The sequence below is a fragment of the Bufo bufo genome, chromosome 4 (genome assembly GCF_905171765.1).
Source record: "Bufo bufo chromosome 4, aBufBuf1.1, whole genome shotgun sequence".
Classification (NCBI taxonomy): domain Eukaryota; kingdom Metazoa; phylum Chordata; class Amphibia; order Anura; family Bufonidae; genus Bufo; species Bufo bufo.
Genome location: NC_053392.1, coordinates 234,875,963 through 234,897,385, shown reverse-complemented (window position 1 = coordinate 234,897,385; position 21,423 = coordinate 234,875,963). Strand labels below are relative to the sequence as shown.

The window sequence follows — 21,423 nt, the reverse complement described above, 5'->3', positions numbered from 1 at the left end:
TACTGGAAGTTGCCTGTCCCTTTATATTTGCAACATTTTAACTTGTTCATCAGTTATTTACAAGATTAGCAGCGAGTTCAAGCTCATATTTACAACCAGAAACTACTGTTTTCATTCCAATGAAGTGTCTGAATGTTTCATTTGCTGATCCCTTGACCTTTTTTTTTTTTTATTATTATCATGGCCAATGCTGTCTTAAAAGCTTTATGTTAGCCTTGGAACCCTTTGTATAATTCCACAGAGGTACTGAATCTCCCAAACTACAAGCTATAAACCGTTATCCCTTCCTGACATTCCGCACCCCTGGCCTGGATCCAGCCTATTCCTCTAAGCATCATTCTGTGAGCACATTTCAAATTTACTGTAGTTTTACAAAGAGCGGTACATCACTAGGAAAGCATAGATTGCCGCTGTTGCACTTCTCTTAAGGAACATTAATGATAATGTCAGACATGATCAGTGCATTAAACTGTGTAATCTTATTATTTGTAATCCTAAAACACACACTAGAACATGACTACTTGTGCTACAAAATTTCCCATAAACTTTACATTTTTATTTTTTTATTTTTTTCCAGTGAAATTGGTCGCGACACGAGGTCTTATGATAACAGCAGATATTCTGGCAGGGTTTGGCTTCATTTTCCTTCTCCTGGGACTCGACTGTGTCAAATTCCTTACCGATGAATCACACATCAAGTTAAAAATCTGTTATGTGGCTGGAATTACCCTCATTATTGGAGGTAAGGCTGAGATAATTAGGGCATGCTAATAGAAATCATAATATCAGTGTGTCAGATGCATGGATGCGCTATTTCTCCTCCAGAAGTACTAGGGCAAAGAATTACAGATGTCTTGATGTGGCTCATAGTTTGGCTTTATGCTGTTTCAGAATTTTTTACCTGTGGCATTTTTATTGGCACTCTTCACTGCGCCTTTTTAGTTGAAAGACACTGCAGCCAGATGTTACTTTAAAGCCTGTAGCAAAATATTGGAAAGCCTACATACACAGCATTTGGGCACATTTCCATTTTTTAGGTCTGCTTTTCAAACCTCAGCATGCTCTAGGTATGTCATTTTTTTCTGGCATTTTCCCATAAACTTCTCTATAGAACTTTGAAAATGCTTTAAAGAACGCAAAACGTTTTTCAATGTTTAAAAAAAAAAAAAAAAAAAACAACAACATTAAAAGAGATTGCTAATATGTACTTTAAATATCTGAAAAAAAATGTGTAGAGGGTTCCCAAGAGGTAAAAAATATCAGTCAGTGATATCATTATTCACAGTATGTAAATCCTGAGGTGGGTTCCTGAGCCAGGTGTGCCCATAGTCCCCCCACCTCTTGCACAAGTGGCACAGCACACTTATATTCAGTGTACAGCATTTTAACCAACATACAGTCAGGTCCATAAATATTGGGACATCGAAACAATTCTAACATTTTTGGCTCTATACACCACCACAATGGATTTGAAATGAAACGAACAAGATGTGCTTTAACTGCAGACTGTCAGCTTTAATTTGAGGGTATTTACATCCAAATCAGGTGAACGGTGTAGGAATTACAACAGTTTGCATATGTGCCTCCCACTTGTTAAGGAACCAAAAGTAATGGGACAATTGGATTCTCAGCTGTTCCATGGCCAGGTGTGTGTTATTCTCTCATTATCCCAATTACAAAGAGCAGATAAAAGGTCCAGAGTTCATTTCAAGTGTGCAATTTGCATTTGGAATCTGTTGCTGTCAACTCTCAAGATGAGATCCAAAGAGCTGTCACTATCAGTGAAGCAAGCCATCATTAGGCTTAGAAAACACAACAAACCCATCAGAGAGATAGCAAAAACATTAGGTGTGGCCAAAACAACTGTTTCGAACATTCTTAAAAAGAAGGAACGCACCGGTGAGCTCAGCAACACCAAAAGACCCGGAGGACCACGGAAAACAACTGTGGTGGATGACCGAAGAATTCTTTACCTGGTGAAGAAAACACCCTTCACAACAGTTGGCCAGATCAAGAACACTCTCCAGGAGGTAGGTGTATGCGTGTCAAGTCCACAATGAAGAGAAGACTTCACCAGAGTGAATACAAAGGGTTCACCACAAGATGTAAACCATTGGTGAGCCTCAAAAACAGGAAGGCCAGATCAGAGTTTGCCAAACGACATCTAAAAAAGCCTTCATAGTTCTGGAACAACATCCTATGGACAGATGAGACCAAGATCAACTTGTACTAGAGTGATAGGAAGAGAAGAGTATGGAGAAGGAAAGGAACTGCTCATGATCCTAAGCATACCACCTCATTATTGAAGCATGGTGGTGGTAGTGTCATGGCGTGGGCATGTATGGCTACCAATGGAACTTTATTTATGATGTGACTGCTGACAAAAGCAGCAGGATGAATTCTAAAGTGTTTCGGGCAATATTATCTGCTCATATTCACCCAAATGCTTCAGAACTTATTGGACGGCGCTTCACAGTGCAGATGGACAATGACCCAAAGCATACTGCAAAAGCAACCAAAGAGTTTTTTAAGGGAAAGAAGTGGAATGTTATGCAATGGCCAAGTCAATCACCTGACCTGAATCCGATTGAGCATGCATTTCACTTGCTGAAGAAAAAACTGAAGGGAAAATGCCCCAAGGACAAGCAGGAACTGAAGACAGTTGCAGTAGAGGCCTGGCAGAGCATCACCAGGTATGAAACCCAGCATCTGGTGATGTCTATGCGTTCCAGACTTCAGGCTGTAATTGACTGCAAAAGATTTGCAACTAAGTATTAAAAAGTGAAAGTTTGATTTATGATGATTATTATGTCCCATTACTTTTGGTTCCTTAACACGTGGGAGGCACATATGCAAACTGTTGTAATTCTTACACCGTTCACCTGATTTGGATGTAAATACCCTCAAATTAAAGCTGACAGTCTGCAGTTAAAGCACATCTTGTTAGTTTTCATTTCAAATCCATTGTGGTGGTGTATAGAGCCAAGAATGTTAGAATTGTGTTGATGTCCCAATATTTATGACCTGACTGTATGTGAGCATATAAAAAACATGCTAGATTTTATTTTTATAAAACTACCCTTTTTTTTTTTTTTTTCATAGAATAGATGCATCATGTGGCTGAGATGACAAGACAGAACAGTCTGAGGTACAGGCTAGGTAGTAGGCTACTACTGAAAATAAATGTGTGTTGGGGTAGTTTTAGGGATCTGTGAATGGGGATCAGGTGATCATGTTCCTCTACTGTAGGCCCTTAGAAATAATTTTACTGGTGGGCCCTACATGCTTCCATCCAACACTGTACACACTCATTAGGTCCCGCAACAACTCATCACACAATGGCCCACATTTACTCATGTGAGTACACTTATATTTTAGTGAAAATTGTGTCAAAATGTGGCATAATTTGGCAGATCTAGGTTTAGAGAAATTATCTGAGTCTAGTCTGACAAGGTTGTGTGGCTTAATGGGAGAAAGGACGTGGTCTAATATGTTCACATTCAGCACCAAACTTGCTCCACAATTCTGGCATATCATTCTGTCGGAAACTAAGCCAACCAATAATTTTTATAAAGTTAGACGAAAGTGTCTATCCCTGCACCACATTCATCACCCAGCCTGACCCTCTGTGATAATTCTACTGGGACAGCCTCTCTACAGTGCATTTGTCTCACATTTTATGTTGCCACCTTGTGCTTAAATTTAAAAAAGTTGACATTTTCACCATCATTCTGCACTCATCTGTAACCCAAAATGACAAAGTGAAAACAGAATGTTAGAAATCTTTGCTAATTTATTTAAAGGGAAAAAATTTAAATATTGCATAGTTGAAGCACCATTGGCAGCAATTACAGCCTCCAGTCTTCTTGTATGTATATTGTCCTTGCTGATAAAATTGTGTGAAAAGCACGCAACGTGACATGCGCAGTCTGTTTGGATAGACGTAATGTACGTGATACAAAGACATGCGCAGTGGATTAACTGAGATGCTCAGGAGACATACGGCAGTGGCCATCTTGCAGCTCACACATTCATGAATATTCCTGAGGGGACATGTAACAAGCTGTTTTATGTATGGAGGAATTTACAATTCACATAATGCAAATGCCTATGATTGGTGGAAGAATTGTTAAAACCCCTTATTTTATATGTATTTAAACTCACAATGTGTGGTGTATACTATGGCTTGAGAAAGGCTTAGTATAAGCCGAATCTTTGCCTTGTCTGATGTGTTGATCAAAATAAACTTGCAAAAAGAGAAGACGCTGGTCACAATTGCTTTATTAATAAGTGTGTTGAGTCAGGCATCAGCTACTTTCCAAAATGAGAGAGAAAATAGAGAGAAAACATTTTCTAAATAAGAAAGCAGCTAACTGACTGAGCTCACTTACAAGTCACATACAAGTATGCTGGAGAGGTCGGGTGGGAGGAGAACATACAGTAGCAGCATTATGCATGGCTTACAAGTCACTGATAAGTGTATGGACTGGGCTGCTTCAAACAATTCTTTTACTCAGCGACCTTGCTGGGGCTGCCCTCCCTTGGTCTTGGCTGCACCAAGGGCACATGCCTCAGTTGTTGTCCCCACCCACCTAGGTATCCACCCTGTAATCAGTTAAAATAATCCCACTTGGCTGCACAACCACAGCCACGTTATGTGGCTTATTTATATATTGTCATGAGGAATAACAGAGCAAATTAGAACAGATGATTTTGTACAGTTATATTATTGGAAATACAGTTTCTACAGAGGACCCTATTTGGGAAGGGCTACTAACCACTCTTGTCCCAGACACTAAAACGTAACTTTTACTTCTTTATTAAAACAAGGGAACAAATATGACAAGTGAGCTAACTGAAAGATTAAAACTAACTGTACCCCATATATAGATGCTATTATTGACTGATATAAAGTGTATATCTGCAGGCGGGGTGCACTAAACCCGCACTGCCTTTCAACACACACCCTGCTCTATTTGCTAGGGTATTGCACTGTGCTTGATATCGAATATCCCCCCACGATTGGGGTGTAATTGTGGAACAGGCGTGTTCACTGTTCACACAAAATTTTGTTGCATCAAGCACACAGATTGAAGTCTAAAGTCAAATGGAGTGCAGCAAATTAAAACCTAAATTCCGCCCCCCCCCAACATGTTTCGCCAGCTAATCTGGCTTCATCAGGGGTAATGGGCAGTCTTGAATGGCCAACACTGGTATGAAGGATTTATAGGCTACCTTCTAACCTTCTCAAAGGGACCCTTTAAAGCAATTCTCTGGTTCAAGAGAAAAAAAAAACTACCGTATTTTTCGCCCCATCAGACGCATTGCTTTTCCCCCCAAAAGTGTGTGTGGGGGGGGAATGCCCCTGCGTCTTATGGGGCGAATACTAATGAGCACTCCCATTATGGATGCGCTTATTAGTACCGGAGGACCAGGAAGCGGTGAAGGCTCTGTACTCACCGCTTCCTGGTCCTCGGCTGTTGGCTGTGAAGGCTGCGCACAGCGGGAGTGTGCTCTGTGATCTCACCCTGTGCACAGCCTTCACAGCACAGCTGACAGCAGGATTAAGAGGATCGCGATGTAGGTGAGGAGCGGCGGCGTCCAGGAGCAGGAGAGGTAAGTGTTTATTTTATTTTATAAAACATGAGGCAATATGGAGATGCTGGGCACTGATGCTGGGGGCAATATGGTGATGCTGGGGGAAATATGGAGATGCTAGGGGCAATAGGGAGATGCTGGGGCAATATGGAGATGCTCGGGACTGATCTGGTGGCAATATGGAGATACTGGCGGCAATATGAAGATGCTGGGGACTGATGCTGGGGCAATATGGTGATGCAGGGGGCAATATGGAGATACAGGGTACTGATCTGGGGGCAATATGGAGATGCTGTGGGCAATATGGAGATGCTGAAGACTGATCTGGTGGCAATATGGAGATACTGGGGGCAATATGGAGATACTGGGGACTGATCTGGGGGCAATATGAAGTTGCTGGGGGCTGATATGGGGCAATATGGGGCTGATGTGGGGCAATATGGAGCTGCTGGGGGCTAAACTGAGACAATATGGGGCTGCTGGGAGCTGATCTGAGGCAATGGGAGCTAACATGAAAGGCAATGGGGGCTACTGGGGCTGATATGAGGCAATGGGGGCTGATATGAGGTAACGGGGACTGCTGGGGGCTAATATGAGAGGCAATGGGGGCTGATATGAGGCAAAGGGGGCTGATTAGCGGCATGGGGCTCTTATTGAGGGGCTGATATGATGTCTTGTTGGGGTCTTATTAACATTAGGGGTCTGATTGCTGGTCTGATCTGAGTTCTGATGAAAAATATTTGTTTTCTTGTTGTCCTCCTCTAAAACCTAGGTGCGTCCTATAGGGTGAAAAATACGGGCCAACGAACAGAGCATCTACATGATATCCTCCTTTTCATCTTTTCAGCTGCAGATCCATCAGTTGCTGGTCCCTTTTACCATCCAAGATGACTATACTGCTTCACAGACTAGTCCAAGTAGTCCAAGACACTTCTTGCTCGTTTTCTGTTCATTTTCTTAATCTTGAGGGTCACTTTAATAACATATGTTTACTGCTATAGTGATAAATGGCTACTGACTATATCCAATCTAAAATGTGGATGTTTTCATCAATTAACTGGATTTATAGGTAAAAAAAAATATAATTAACACATTAATCACGTCTCTTTTTTTTATTTTTATAAATTATCTAAAAATTTAAGATTATTGGAGGAACATCACTGGCACTAATCACTAAAGGGCCCTATACACGGGCTGATAATCGTTAACTAGCATTCATAGGAATGCTCGTTAGTGATTATCCGAAATGCTCATTCATCGGGTAATAGATCATTTATGGAGTCACAAAAATGATTTGCCGTGTAAGGGCTGTTTCACACGAGCGGATGCCGTGCGTGACATCCGCTGCGTGATTGACAGCCAAAACCCGATGCGGACAGCAGAAGCACGGAGCATTAACATGACTGATAATGCTCCGTGCCTCTCTGTGATCTCTTTACTACGAGATCACAGTGACAACTTTATCTCACTGTGATTTCGTAGTAAAGAGATCACAGAGAGGGACGGAGCATTATCAGTCATGTTAATGCTCCGTGCTTCTGCTGTCCGCATCGGGTCTTGGCTGTCATTCACGCAGCGGATGTCACACACGGCATCCGCTCGTGTGAAACAGCCCTAAAGGTCCCTTAACATGGTCCTCTTTCCCTTCTCAGTTAGTGGTCCCATGGAGATACAAAAACAACGGCGTGAGAATCCCTTAGGATAATTATAATGTAAATTTAATTGCAGAGCCTTCCAGTGTTCACTTTTTAGTTTAGTAATTTTCATCTATGTGAATGTCTTAACATCTTTGCTTTCAGGTTTTTCCTCATTAAGTCCACTATTATGAGAATGATCCCTCAGATTGTACTGCCGCTATTACAAAGAATATAAAGTGCACCAGACCTTTTCATCTCTGGTAATAAAACAGGGCGTAACAAGAAAAGACTTGTCTTAAACCTTAATAATCTGGATTACTATGATGTAATTCAAAGGCTTTCCCAAGTTTGAAACCAGCGTGTGAATTATTTTATGTTTTCCATCACAATCATACTTATTATTTGCTTGCACTATTGAGTGAATGTTGCAGTATTATATATCTACTAATATTATTGGTGGCTCGCTTACTCCTCCAGGTGTCCCTGGGATCATTGGCTCGGTGTGGTATGCCATTGACGTTTATGTGGAACGGTCGACTTTGATTATAAATAATGTTTTTTTGGGAATCCAATACAAGTTTGGTTGGTCTTGCTGGCTTGGAATGGTTGGATCTCTGGGATGCTTTTTATGTGGTGCTCTACTCATTGCTTGTCATTACTTTTTTAAAGGTAGGTTTTACATGTACTAAAACAATCGACATACAGTGCCTTGCAAAAGTATTCACCCGCGTGACTTTTTTCGTGTTTTGGTGCCTCACAACCTGGAATTAACATGGATTGTTTGAGGATTTGCATAATTTAATTTACAGAACATGCCCACAACTTTGAAGATGTATATATATTTTTTTATTGTGAAGCAAACAACAAATAGGACAAAATAACACAAAAAGTCAATGTGTTTAACTATTCACCCCCCTAAAGTCAATTCTTTGTAGAGCCACCTTTTGCGGCAATCACAGCTCCAAGTTGCTTTGGATAAGTCTCTATGAGCTTGCCACATCGTACCACTGGGATTTTTGCCCATTCCTCGTTGAAAAACTGCTCCAGCTCCTTCAAGTTGGATGGTTTGTGCTTGTGAACAGCAATCTTTAAGTCTGACCACAGATTTTCTTTTGGATTGAGATCTGGTCTTTGACTAGGCCATTCCAACACATTTACATGTTTCCCCTTAAATCACTCAAGTGTTGCTTTAGCAGTGTGTTTGGGGTCATTGTCCTGCTGGAAGGTGAACCTCCGTCCTAGCCTCAAATCACACCCAGAGTGGTACAGGTTTTGCTCAAGAATATCCCTGTATTTAGCACCATCCATCTTCCCCTCAACTCTGACCAGTTTCTCATTCCCGGCTGCTGAAAAACATCCCCACAGCATGATGCTGCCACCACCATGTTTCACTGTGGGGATGGTGTACTTTGGGTGATATGATGTGTTGGGTTGCGCCAGACATAGCGTTTTCTTTGATGGCTGAAAAGTTCAATTTTAGGCTCATCAGACCAGAGCACCTTCCTCCATACATTTTAGGAGTCTCCCACATGCCTTTTCGCAAACTCGCAACATGCCTTTTTGTTTTTAGCTGAAAGTAATGGCTTTCTTCTGGCCACTCTGCCATAAAGCCCAACTCTATGGAGCGTACGGCTTATTGTTGTCGTATGTACAGATACTCCAGTCTCTGCTGTGGAACTCTGCAGCTCCTCCAGGGTTACCTTAGGTCTCTCTGCTGCCTCTCTGATGAATTCCCTCCTTGCCCGGTCTGTGAGTTTTGGTGGGCAGCCGTCTCTTGGCAGGTTTGCTGTTGTGCCATGTTCTTTCCATTTGGTTATGATAGATTTGATGGTGCTCCTGGGGATCATCAAAGATTTGTATATTTTTTATGACCTAAACCTGACTTGTACTTCTCAACAACATTGTCCCTTACTTGTTTGGAGAGTTCCTTGGTCTTCATGGCAGTGTTTGGTTAGTGATGCCTCTTGCTTAGGTGTTTCAAAAAAGTGTGTATATGTAATGACAGATCATGTGACACTTAGATTGCACACAGGTGGACATCATTTCACTAATTATGTGACTTCTGAAGGTAATTGGTTGCATCAGAGCTTTTTATGGGCTTCCTAACAAAGGGGGTAAATACATGCGCACATGCCAATTTTCTGTTTTCCATATCTAAACAATAGTTTTAATTATATATTTTTTCTCATTTCACTTCACCAACTTAGACTATTGTGTTCTGATCCATCACATAAAATTCAGATTAACAAAACATTGAACTTAAGGCTGTAATGTAACAAAACACGAAAAAAGTCAAGGAGGTGAATACTTTTGCAAGGCACTGTACATACAGCCAGGTCCATAAATATTGGGACATCAACACAATTCTAACATTTTTGGCTCTATACACCACCACAATGGATTTGAAATGAAATGAACAAGATGTACTTTAACTGCAGACTGTCAGCTTTAATTTGAGGGTATTTACATCCAAATCAGGTCAACGGTGGTGGAATTACAACAGTTTGCTTATGTGCCTCCAACTTGTCAAGGGACCAAAAGTAATGGGACACAATAATAATCATAAATCAAACTTTCACTTTTTAATACTTGGTTGCAAATCCTTTGCAGTCAATTACAGCCTGAAGTCTGGAACGCATAGACATCATCAGATGCTTGGTTTCATCCCTGGTGATGCTCTGCCAGGCCTCTACTGCAACTGTCTTCAGTTCCTGCTTGTCCTTGGGGCATTTTCCCTTCAGTTTTGTCTTCATAAAGTGAAATGCAAGCTCAATTGGATTCAGATCAGGTGATTGACTTGGCCATTGCATAACATTCCACTTCTTTCCCTTAAAAAACTCTTTGGGTCATTGTGCAGGAGTTCTGAAGGATTTGGCTGAATATGAGCAGATAATATTGCCCAAAACACTTCAGAATTCATCCTGCTGCTTTTGTCAGCAGTCACATCATCAATAAATACAAGAGAACCAGTTTCATTGGCACCCATACATGCCCACGCCATGACACTACCACCACCATGCTTCACTGATGAGGTGGTATGCTGAGGATCATGAGCAGTTCCTTTCCTTCTCCATACTTTTCTCTTCCCATCACTCTGGTACAAGTTGATCTTGGTCTCATCTGTCCATAGGATGTTGTTCCAGAACTGTGAAGGCTTTTTTAGATGTTGTTTGGCAAACTCTAATTTGGCCTGGTTTTTGAGGCTCACCAATGGTTTACATCTTGTGGTGAACCCTTTGTATTCACTCTGGTGAAGTCTTCTCTTGATTGTTGACTTTGACACACATAATCCTACCTCCTGGAGAGTGTTCTTGATCTGGCCAACTGTTTTGAAAGGTGTTTTTTTCACCAGGGAAATAATTCTTTGGTTATCCACCACAGTTTTTTTCCGCGGTATTCCAGGTCTTTTGGTGTTGATGAGCTCACCGGTGCATTCTTTCTTTTTAAGAATGTTCCAAACAGTTGTTTTGGCCACGCCTAATGTTTTTTGCTATCTCTCTGATGGGTTTGTTTTGTTTTTTTCAGCCTAATTCACTGATAGTGACAGCTCTTTGGATCTCATCTTGAGAGTTGACAGCAACAGATTGCAAATGCAAATAGCACACTTGAAATAAACTCTGGACCTTTTATCTGCTCATTGTAATTGGGATAATGAGGGAATAACACACCTGGCCATGGAACAGCTGAGAAGCCAATTGTCCCATTACCTTTGGTCCCTTAACAAGTGGGAGGCACATATGCAAACTGTTGTAATTCCTACACCGTTCTCCTGATTTGAATGTAAATACCCTCAAATTAAAGCTGACAGTCTGCAGTTAAAGCACATCTTGTTCGTTTTATTTCAAATCCATTGTGGTGGTGTATAGAGCCAAACATTTTATAATTGTGTCAATGTCCCAATATTTATAGACCTGACTGTACAGTAAAAATACTGTTACATTAATTTACAGACTGTTTATTTACCTTCCTTTTTGGTTATTATGTTGCCTACCAACCATTAGTTATTCAACTTGACTGACCACCATTTCTGTACATGGACTGAAGTAGCCTTAGGAAAATCTACCTAGTTTTCAACAAACAGCCTCTGTCTTTTATATGATCTTGATTAGGTTCCTCCCACGTGCAACACGAAACATAAAACAGCACTACAAATCATTGATACAATTGAGGATTAAATTGATAAGTGACAAGAAGTCAGCTTATTATATGAGTGTGTATGTGCTCTCAAGAGAGGAGAGAGAAGAGTTACAGGTCAGGCCATCATTCAGGATTTTACTGTGAAAGAACAGCCTGGAATATACAGTGAGGAACAGAAGTATTTGAACACCCTGCGATTTTGCAAGTTCTCCCACTTAGAAATCATGAAGGGGTCTGAAATTCACATTGTAGGTGCATTCCCACTCTGAGAGACAGAATAAATTAAAAAAAATCAGGAAATGACATTGTATGATGTTTAAAGAATTTATTTGTCTTGCACTGCTGAACATAAGTATTTGAACACCTCAAAGACCTGTTACTGTGCCTTTAAAAAGTCCATCTCCACTCCACTCATTAATCTAACTTAGTAGCACCTGTCTGAGCTTTTTAAAGACCACTGTCCACCCCACAGTCAGTCAGACACCAACTACTACCATGGGCAAGACCAAAGGCTGTCAAAAGACACCAGATAAAAAATTGGGGACCTCCACAAGGCTGGAAAGGGCAGCAGGGAAATTGCCAAGCAGCTTGGTGAAAATAGATCAACTGTTGGAGCAATTGTTAGAAAATTGAAGAGGTTAAAGACAACTGTCAGTCTCCCTCGGAATGGGGCTCCATGCAAGATCTCACCTCGTGGGGTATCACTGATGATAAGAAAGGTGAGGAATCAGACCAGAACTACAAGGGAGGAGCTGGTCAATGACATGAAGAGAGCTGGGACCACAGTTTTAAAGGTCACTGTCAGTAGAACACTACACCGTCATGGTTTCAAATCATGCATTGCACGGAAGATTCCCCTGCTCAAGTCATCACATGTCCAGGCCCATCTGAAGTTTGCCATTGACCATCTGGATGATCCAGAGGAGGCATGAGAGAAAGTCATGTGATCAGATGAGACCAAAGTAGAACTTTTTGGTCTAAACTTCACTCGTCGTGTTTGGAGGAAAAAGAAGGATGAGTTGCATCCCAAGAACACCATCCCTTCTGTGAAGCATGGGGGTGGTAACATCATGCTTTGGGGGTGCTTTTCTGCAAAGGGGACGACTGCACTGTTGTAAGGAGAGTATGAATGGGGCCATTTATTGTGAGATTTTGAGCAACAACCTCCTTCCCTCAGTCAGAGCATTGAAGATGGGTTGTGCTGGGTCTTCCAACATGACAACGACCCGAAGCACACAGCCAGGATAACCAAGGAGTGGCTCCGTAAGAAGCATATCAAGGTTCTGGAGTGGCCTAGCCAGTCACCAGACCTAAATTCAATAGAACATCTTTGGAGGTAGCTGAAACTCCGTGTTGGTCAGCGACAGGCCCAAAACCTAACAGATCTAGAGAAGATCTATGTAGAGGAGTGGGCTAAAATCCCTGTTGCAGTGTGTGCAAACCTGGTCAACTACAGGAAACGTTTTACCTCTGTAATTGCAAACAAAGGCTTCTGTACCAAATATTAACACTGATTTTCTCAGGTGTTCAAATACTGGGTTCAAGTGGGTTCAGCAGTGCAAGACAAATACATTCTTTAGAAATCATACAATGTGATTTCCTTTTTTTTTTTTTTTTCATTCTGTGTCTCAGAGTGGGAATGCACCTACAATGTGAATTTCAGACCCCTCCATGATTTCTAAGTGGGAGAACTTGCAAAATCGCAGGGTGTTCAAATGCTTCTGTTCCTCACTGTATGGCCTCATGCACACGACCGTTTTTTTTTTGCGGTCCGCAAAAACGGGGTCCGTAGGTCCGTGATCCGTGTCCGTTTTTTCTTCCGTGGGTCTTCCTTGATTTTTGGAGGATCCACGGACATGAAGGAAAAAGTCATTTTTTGGTGTCCGCCTGCCCGTGCGGAGCCAAACGGATCCGTCCTGATTGACAATGCAAGTCAATGGGGACGGATCCGTTTGACGTTGACACAATATGGTGCAATTGCAAACGGATCCGTCCCCCATTGACTTTCAATGTAAAGTCAGGAGTCCCTATTATACCATCAGAGTTTTCTCCAATCCGATGGTATATTTTAACTTGAAGCGTCCCCATCACCATGGGAACGCCTCTATGTTAGAATATACCATCGGATTTGAGTTAGATCGTGAAAACTCATATCCGACAGTATATTCTAACACAGAGGCGTTCCCATAGTGATGGGGACGCTTCAAGTTAGAATATACTAAGAACTGTGTACATGACTGCCCCCTTCTGCCTGGCAGCACCCGATCTCTTACAGGGGGCTGTGATCCACACAATTAACCCCTCAGGTGCCGCACCTAAGGGGTTAATTGTGCGTATTATAGCCCCCTGTAAGAGATCAGGTGCTGCCAGGCAGGAGGGGGCACACCCCCCTCCCTCCCCAGTTTTAAATTCATTGGTGGCCAGTGTGCCCCCCCTCCCTCCCTCCCCTGTATTACATTCATTGGTGGCCAGTGCGGCCCCCCCTCCCTCCCCTGTATTACTGTACATTCATTGGTGGCCAGTGGGCCCCCCTCCCTCCCCTGTATTACTGTACATTCATTGGTGGCCAGTGGGCCCCCCTCCCTCCCCTGTATTACTGTACATCTATCGGTGGTCAGTGGGCCCCCCCTCCCTCCCCTGTATTACTGTACATTCATTGGTGGCCAGTGCGGCCCCCCTCCCTCCCCCTCCTAATTAAAATCCCCCCCTATCATTGGTGGCAGCGGAGAGTTCCGATCGGAGTCCCAGTTTAATCTCTGGGGCTCTGATCGCTAACCATGGCAACCAGGATGCTACTGCAGTTCTGGTTGCCATGGTTACTTAGCAATTTTAGAAGCATTATACTTACCTTCGCTGTCTGTGACCGGCCGGGCGCTCCTCCTACTGGTAAGTGAAAGGTCCTACTTACCAGTAGGAGGAGCGCCCAGCCGGTCACAGACATCGCAGGTAAGTATAATGCTTCTAGAAATTGCTAAGTAACCATGGCAACCAGGACTGCAGTAGCGTCCTGGTTGCCATGGTTACCGATAGGAGCCCCAGCGATTAAACTGGGACTCCGATCCCCCATTGACTTTCAATGTAAAGTCAGGAGTCCCTATTATACCATCAGAGTTTTCTCCAATCCGATGGTATATTTCAGGTATGCTCAACCTGCGGCCCTCCAGCTGTTGCAAAACGACAACTCCCAGCATGCCCGAACAGCCTACAGCTTTCAGCCTACAGTAGGGTATTGTGGGAGTTGTAGTTTTACAACAGCTGGAGGGCCGCAGGTTGAGCATACCTGGTATATTTTAACTTGAAGCGTCCCCATCACCATGGGAACGCCTCTATGTTAGAATATACCATCGGATTTGAGTTCGATTGTGAAAACTCATATCCGACAGTATATTCTAACACAAAGCTTTTATGCAGACGGATCTGCGATCCGTCTGTGTGAAAGTAGCCTACGGCCACGGATCACGGACGCAGATGGCAATCTTGTGTGCATCCGTGTTTTTTCACGGACCCATGACTTGAATGGGTCCGTGAACCGTTGTCCGTCAAAAAAATAGGACAGGTCATATTTTTTTGACGGACAGGAAACACGGATCACGGCCGCGGATAAACAACGGTGCATTTTCCGAGTTTTCAACGGACCCATTGAAAGTCAATGGGTCCGCAGTAAATCACGGAAAACGGAACAACGGCCACGGATGCACACAACGGTCGTGTGCATGAGGCCTATATGAAAAGATGCAGGTTGCAGGGGAAAAACCGTTCAAAAGTAATTTTTTTTATTAAGCTCTATTAGAAAAACATATTTAAGCTAAAAAAATATACACAATTTAATAATTAGAAAATGCACTTAAAAGCGTCCATAGCGTCCTATTATTATTATTTTTTTTTGCATTTCAAATTTTGTGCCCTTTTCTGTGCAGCATAAATAGCATGCTACCTATATTCTATGCATTGGTATCATTACTGTGATAACAGTACCAGTATTATTTTTCCTTTTTTATATTTATTTTAATTTCATTGCACAATAGCATATTTCATAGGAAAAATTGTTACTTTGCCACATTCCAAGAGCTAAATCATAACCTTTTCAAGTAATATTTGGTAATAAAAATATTTAAGGGTATATATCGTATTATTTATGCACTTTTATTTTTTGGGGGGTGTGGAATAGAAAAAAGAAGTTCTACATGTTTAGAATTGATTTTTTTACATTATTTGCTGTGTAGTTTAAAGAATGTGTTAACTTCATTAAACTAGTTGAATACCAGGATATGTGTATTTTTTTACTGTGCATATTTTATATTAATAATTTTTTTTTTTTTTTAAAGCCTTCTAGTGGACTTCACAATGTGATTGTTTGATCGCCTCCATAATACTTTGGTATACTCGGTATACAAAATTATTACTGCCTGTCAGTAACAAACTGCAGTCTATTAGGCTGTGCTTTTATCTTTTGTTGTTAGGCTCCTGGATGCCCTGCTAACCTATCGGCAACGAGAGACCACATCATGGGTTGCCAAAGGGTTGACATAGGGATACCTCTCCCAATGTCTAACAACTTAGATGCCACAGACGTTATTAACTGTTGCATCCAAGGGCCCCTTTACACCGCCCTAACTAGCAATCTCTAATGCCATTGCTCTTCCTCATACAGCTGCATTGTTTATGGGCAGCAGAGTGCTGTTTAGATAGCACAATCTGCTGCCTAGAAATGATAATTTAGGTTACCACACTAATGGTTGTATTACCCAATGAACAAGGGTTTTCCTTGGTCATTGGGTGATTGGTTTACAGGGGCAGATTCCCAATAATCTGCCTGACCACCGGGCAGTGTAAAAAGGCCTTAAGGGTTAAATGCCCAAGACTGGATATTACAGGCAGCACCCACTGTGGATGGCATGGGAACAGTTCCAGTTCCTGTGTCATCCACTGGATGTAGCTGTATGCTCATTTGCAGGAATACGCTCCTAAAATAAAAGTACAGTTAGATGACCCACCTTCTCAGGTAATCAACTTCTCTCTGGTTGACTTGGATCTGAGATGGGATTGTTAAAAAAAATCCCCTTAAAGGATAATACCTTTCTGATTTCTATTATTGTTGATTGAAATAATACATTTTCTTCCTGCCTTCAACTAACGTGGAGCACTCTCCCAAGCACATTGTACATAAAAACATATAATTCATTCTGGAATTTTAGATTGCATCAGCAAATTGAAGCTCCTGTACTGTTAACTATAAGTTCTGCCAGCTGGCTTGATAAATGCTGCAGTGAACTTGATCTAAACCTTGTATTATAGCTAGCACCCAAGTGTTATTCAAACACATTTCCGTCTTCAGAAAACAATTTATTTCTACCACATAGGCACTTCATTGCCAAAGTTCACTTAAGGAAAGTTAGCACAATTATAAAGAATGCACATATTTGAGGGACAGGGACCTTAATAGAGTTCTAATATTTTCTCTCCTTTCTTTTTCTTTCTTGCAATTAAATTCATTATTTTACATTTTATGCTTCTTATGATGATTAACGTTGGTACTAAACCAGTGTTAGGATGATAGTATTGCAGATCTGTATGGTATACATCCATTATATATTGCCCACAAGATTCATGAGCCCATACTGTTCTTCGATGTAGTTCCTTTAAAGGTTTTGTCACAGATTCAGCGACACCACAAATCGTGGCACAATCTGATGCATAATATGTTATGGAGGTCCTCCTTTCCCCCAGTTCCATAGTATCTAGGGGAGAACTGCCTTACAGAGCAGGATTTAATATGGGAGAAGGAGTTCCAAGCACATTGGTGCCCACAGTGAAGATGACATGCATGCAGGCCTTTTTTTCCATCAAAAATAACGGATCTCAGATGGAAACAACTAAAATGGATGCAAAATGTGCATAACTGAGCATAATGGATGCTTTAAATGCAGGATCCTTTTTTCCCCTTTATTTTTCTGATCTTATAACAGATCAGAAGAACAGAAAAATAAGTGGTGATGTGAACCCGGCCATAGTTGGTCATGAAGATCTCTCCACTCAGCAATTGGATATCTCCGACAATTTCAGGAAAACCAAAGGTTCTCACATATCGACATTGGCATCTACTCCACGTTGCTAACATGAACCACCTCCAGCTTTCAGCTCCATAAAGATTATCCAATGGTTTCCAATGATCATCTCCAATCTAATCAGAAATAGGCGAAAAAAAGTGCCTCCATGATAAATGATAAAAAGGGTTTTGTTATTCTTACAGTTAAAATTGTAAATGCGCATATCAAACAAATTAAAATCACAATGTATAAAATGTGCGTATCAAAAAAATGTAAAGTATGCTGCAGGGTTTTAATTTGTTTGATATGTGAATATTACTATTCTAAATGTGAGTATACTAGAACCACTTTCATCTTTTATCATGGAGGCAGCCTACACTTCCTGTCCACCTATTTGTGATTCGATTGGAGTTGGTTGTTGGAAACGACTGGATAATCTTTATGGAGCTGGAAGCTGGAGGTGTTTCATGTTGGCAACATAGAATGGATGCCAATTTGGATATGTGAGAACCTTTGGATTTCCTGAAATCGCTGGAAATATCCAATTGCTGAGTGGAGAGATCATTTCTACAAAACCAGCTAAATATAAGTCTAGGTTATTCTTTTCTTTAGCATTAAGCTATTGGCTTGTCTTCCATTCGACTTATATGGTTGGTACTTTGAGATGCAGGTTTTATGTGTTGTTTTTAAAAAATTAAGGTTGAAGCTCTGTTTTCTGAGACATAGCTTCAAATCCCCTGCTTCACTTCACACAGGTATAGTTAAATAATAAAATTCTGATTTGCAGTCACCACTAGGAAGAGCTCACTGCATAAGTATTTATACAACTTCCAGGTACTGTACTCTATACTAAACTAAACTACTGTATGTTGAACCCTGTGAATCCATATAGCAGCACATGGAGTGACATAATACAGTCCTTCTATACAAACTCTGCTCATGGCATGCACTCTTGTGCAAAAAATAAAAACAAAAGTAAACAGCATAAACATAAGTGAAACACAAAAACTTTCTAGTTTTTGCAGAAGTTCATTTATGTACTGTATGTATTTATTCCAGAAGCAAGATATGCAAGGAACCATTCATATTCTTCCAGAAAAACCTACCTTCGTGCAAGAAGTTCCGTAAGCAAGTTGTATTCTCCACCTCAGACAGAAACTGCAAAGATGTATGCTGTGGGTACGAGAGTGTAATTCAGTGGATGGCATCACTTTGAGCAGAATCCTTTGTTTTTCAGTGGGGAGCATGCAGTGTGTCTGGAAAGTGTCTAGGAAACCTCAATTTGCACCTAATTTGTATGTTGTCTACAAATTTTATAATGTAGATGAAATGTAATGTAAACGAATTACATAAAGAAATGGATGCAAATACTGTGTAAAAATCAATATCGCAAACATTGCTGAATCTGGCAACTGGGCCTATGAATAAAAATATTGAAGAGAATATGAAATATGTACTCTGTCTAAACTAAAAAAATTATTGACAATTGCTGAAAGGTTCATTGGACATCTAATTTTTTTATGGGTCTCCACAGCTTCTGGTCATCATAACTGGTACATTATACTATACTGTATCTGTAATACTTCGCATCTAACACCGTCTCTTAATTCATCACTTGCTAAAATATTGTCTGGCATGGTATAGTTAAAAAAAATCTGTAGGTAGAACATTTCTTCTTTCAGGACATTGCCTCATATTTTTGAATATGGGGGCCATTTACAATACAAATTGCCTCTAGGAAACGTTAAATTAAACAAAAAGAATCTTTATTGGTTGTTGATTAAAATGTACACAGGGGCAGACAAATAGGAGTGGTATATGTGTGTCATAAAAAGGGGAAGATGTGTCTAAATAGGGGAAGATCCAGCCCTCAGGTGGAGTCAACAGGCGAATCAGAAGGGAGGAGGGGGGACCCACCCGTGGAAACACTGCTCTCTGCCCGTCTCTGGGAATGTTGTTTGCAAAATGACCGATATAAAACCTCCTAGTATAAGTGCATTAGTGACCAAGCTATCTGTTGTGTTGGTGTGATACCCGCTTGCTAAATACTATATTAATCTGTGACAGGAAGCAAGCAAGGTGCGGGCTTAATTCTGCCAGCCTACTGTGACATTATTAAACATGATTGACTGTGTCTTAAATGGATATCTATGTCACTAACTACAGTAATTATCTCCATTCTTGCCTCCGTTTTCTTCTAAAACACGACCCATCATCCAACTGGTCATGTAAGGATTGGTATATAGCTAGTTACGTGGATACACTGTGAACTGCGTCAGGCAGGATCCTATTATGAAGTCCTGCCGATACAGAGACTAGTCATTTGAAGGTCCAAATTTTATTCATGATCGTAGAATTTACTGAGGAAATTGACCACTGGGTTACTTTCCATAGATCATAGCCCCAGTGCATTACTGGCATTTGCAAAAGTTACTGAAGGCTAGCCAAGAGGTCACCTAAAGATGATGGCTGGCGTGACTATGTACCTACATATACAATATGTGTTCATTCAAACCCTTAGTGCACAGCCTCCATTGGGCCTCTTTTTGTAACAGCTTTTTGTCTAAGTTGCCCCCCCCCCCCCCATGGGGACTGTCTGACAACCTCCAAATCTTGGAAGCAGATGACCCCCACATTTCCTTGACGGTCCTGGGCAACATGATGTGCAATGGAAGTATCAGATTCGTTTCTGATGTCACTAAGATGTTCCCCTATGCAACTCTCGTATTGTTTTGCCTACATATTGTAGGCCACATGCACAAGTGGCTAGGTGTACCAATCCGGTGGTTTTACAACTGATGAATGTCCTGATAAAAAAAAATACTTTTGCGTGACTGTGCTTGTGAACATCTTACCAGTCTTAATAAAGTCACAGTGGCTTCGTTGAGCGAAGTGCGCATGCGCCGGCTGATGCGCATGCGCACTTCGCTCAACGAAGCCACTGCCAGGAGTCCGCGGCGCATCAGGCTGAGCCTAGTGCGCTGGCGCGGTATCTGGCAGAGGGACGGGTAGGATTGCGGAGGCGGCGCTGAGCTAGGGAAGGCGGCGCTGGGCACCGGACGGCGAGGGGTGCGGCCGGGCACCCTGTATTAACGGACCTTCCCTTGGGCACCTTAAGTGAGTGATTGACAGTTTATAAAAACCTGTTTTTTGTGCAGATAGAGCCACAGTGAAGTTTAATAATGCCAGCTTAGGATTCTTATTATTACTCCGGACATGAGCATATGTTTAGGTTATAGGGGAAAAATCTCATGACAAAATCCCTTTAAAGTGAAAATTATACCAAAGGGGAGTACAAAAAAGTGAACCCTTAATCTCCAACCATTTTCTAATCGCGGTCCAAGATTTGGAGAGGAGTAATCTAGTCATCTTTTATCCCTCTTGCTCATTAGTTAATTGTCCGGATTCTAACAAAGTAAATATCTTATCATATGGAGAGCCATCTACTAACAGTTTACAAAGAGAACTTTTTTCGCACTCACTCCACATCCATAACTGCGCCACGACAAAATATCCCTTAAAATATGGAAGATTAAACCCTCCCCCCCTCCAGGGACTTATACATGTACTCTAGTTTCAGCCTTACTCTCTTCCTTCCCCAAATGATATCATTAACTAATCTCTCCATTAATTTAAAAAACTTATCTCCAATCCAAATAGGTGAATTTCTTATAACATACAGGAGTTGAGGGAGAATTACCATTTTAACCAGAGAGATTTTAGCCGCTCTGGATAAAGGAAGCCTATTCCAGATTGTAATCTTAGATCTTACTTTGGTAATTACTGGGGAGATATTAAGCTGTATGTAGTCCTGAACTTTGGAGGAGACTTTCACTCCAAATGACTCCGAAACATTAATCTTACTTAAAGACCCGTCAGTAACTAAATCAAATCTGTCTAATAACATCAGGTTAGTTTTGGACCAGTTAGTGTCGAATTGAGAAACTTCTCCAAATATACTAACTGCTTGAATTATTCTTGGCAGAGTTGTATTGGTATGGTCT

General features: G+C 41.3%; 1 protein-coding gene across 1 annotated transcript; it reads left to right on the top strand.

Moving 5' to 3' along the window:
• The first annotated feature begins 513 nt into the window (after positions 1-513).
• LOC120999137 (claudin-16-like) lies at positions 514-19,003 on the top strand. Its single transcript, XM_040430011.1, has 3 exons — positions 514-742; positions 7,713-7,904; positions 18,479-19,003. The coding sequence occupies exons 1-3, from the start codon at positions 514-516 to the stop codon at positions 18,610-18,612; spliced, it is 555 nt and encodes a 184-aa protein (XP_040285945.1). The 3' UTR covers positions 18,613-19,003.
• The last annotated feature ends 2,420 nt before the right edge of the window (positions 19,004-21,423 follow it).

Bases quoted from the DNA above. Each gene is read 5' to 3' on its own strand.
- LOC120999137 (XM_040430011.1), top strand. From the start codon at position 514: ATGACTACTTGTGCTACAAAATTTCCCATAAACTTTACATTTTTATTT. The intron at 743-7,712 runs GTAAGGCTGAGA...TTACTCCTCCAG, and splicing joins AATTACCCTCATTATTGGAG to GTGTCCCTGGGATCATTGGC. The intron at 7,905-18,478 runs GTAGGTTTTACA...TATTTATTCCAG, and splicing joins TTGTCATTACTTTTTTAAAG to AAGCAAGATATGCAAGGAAC.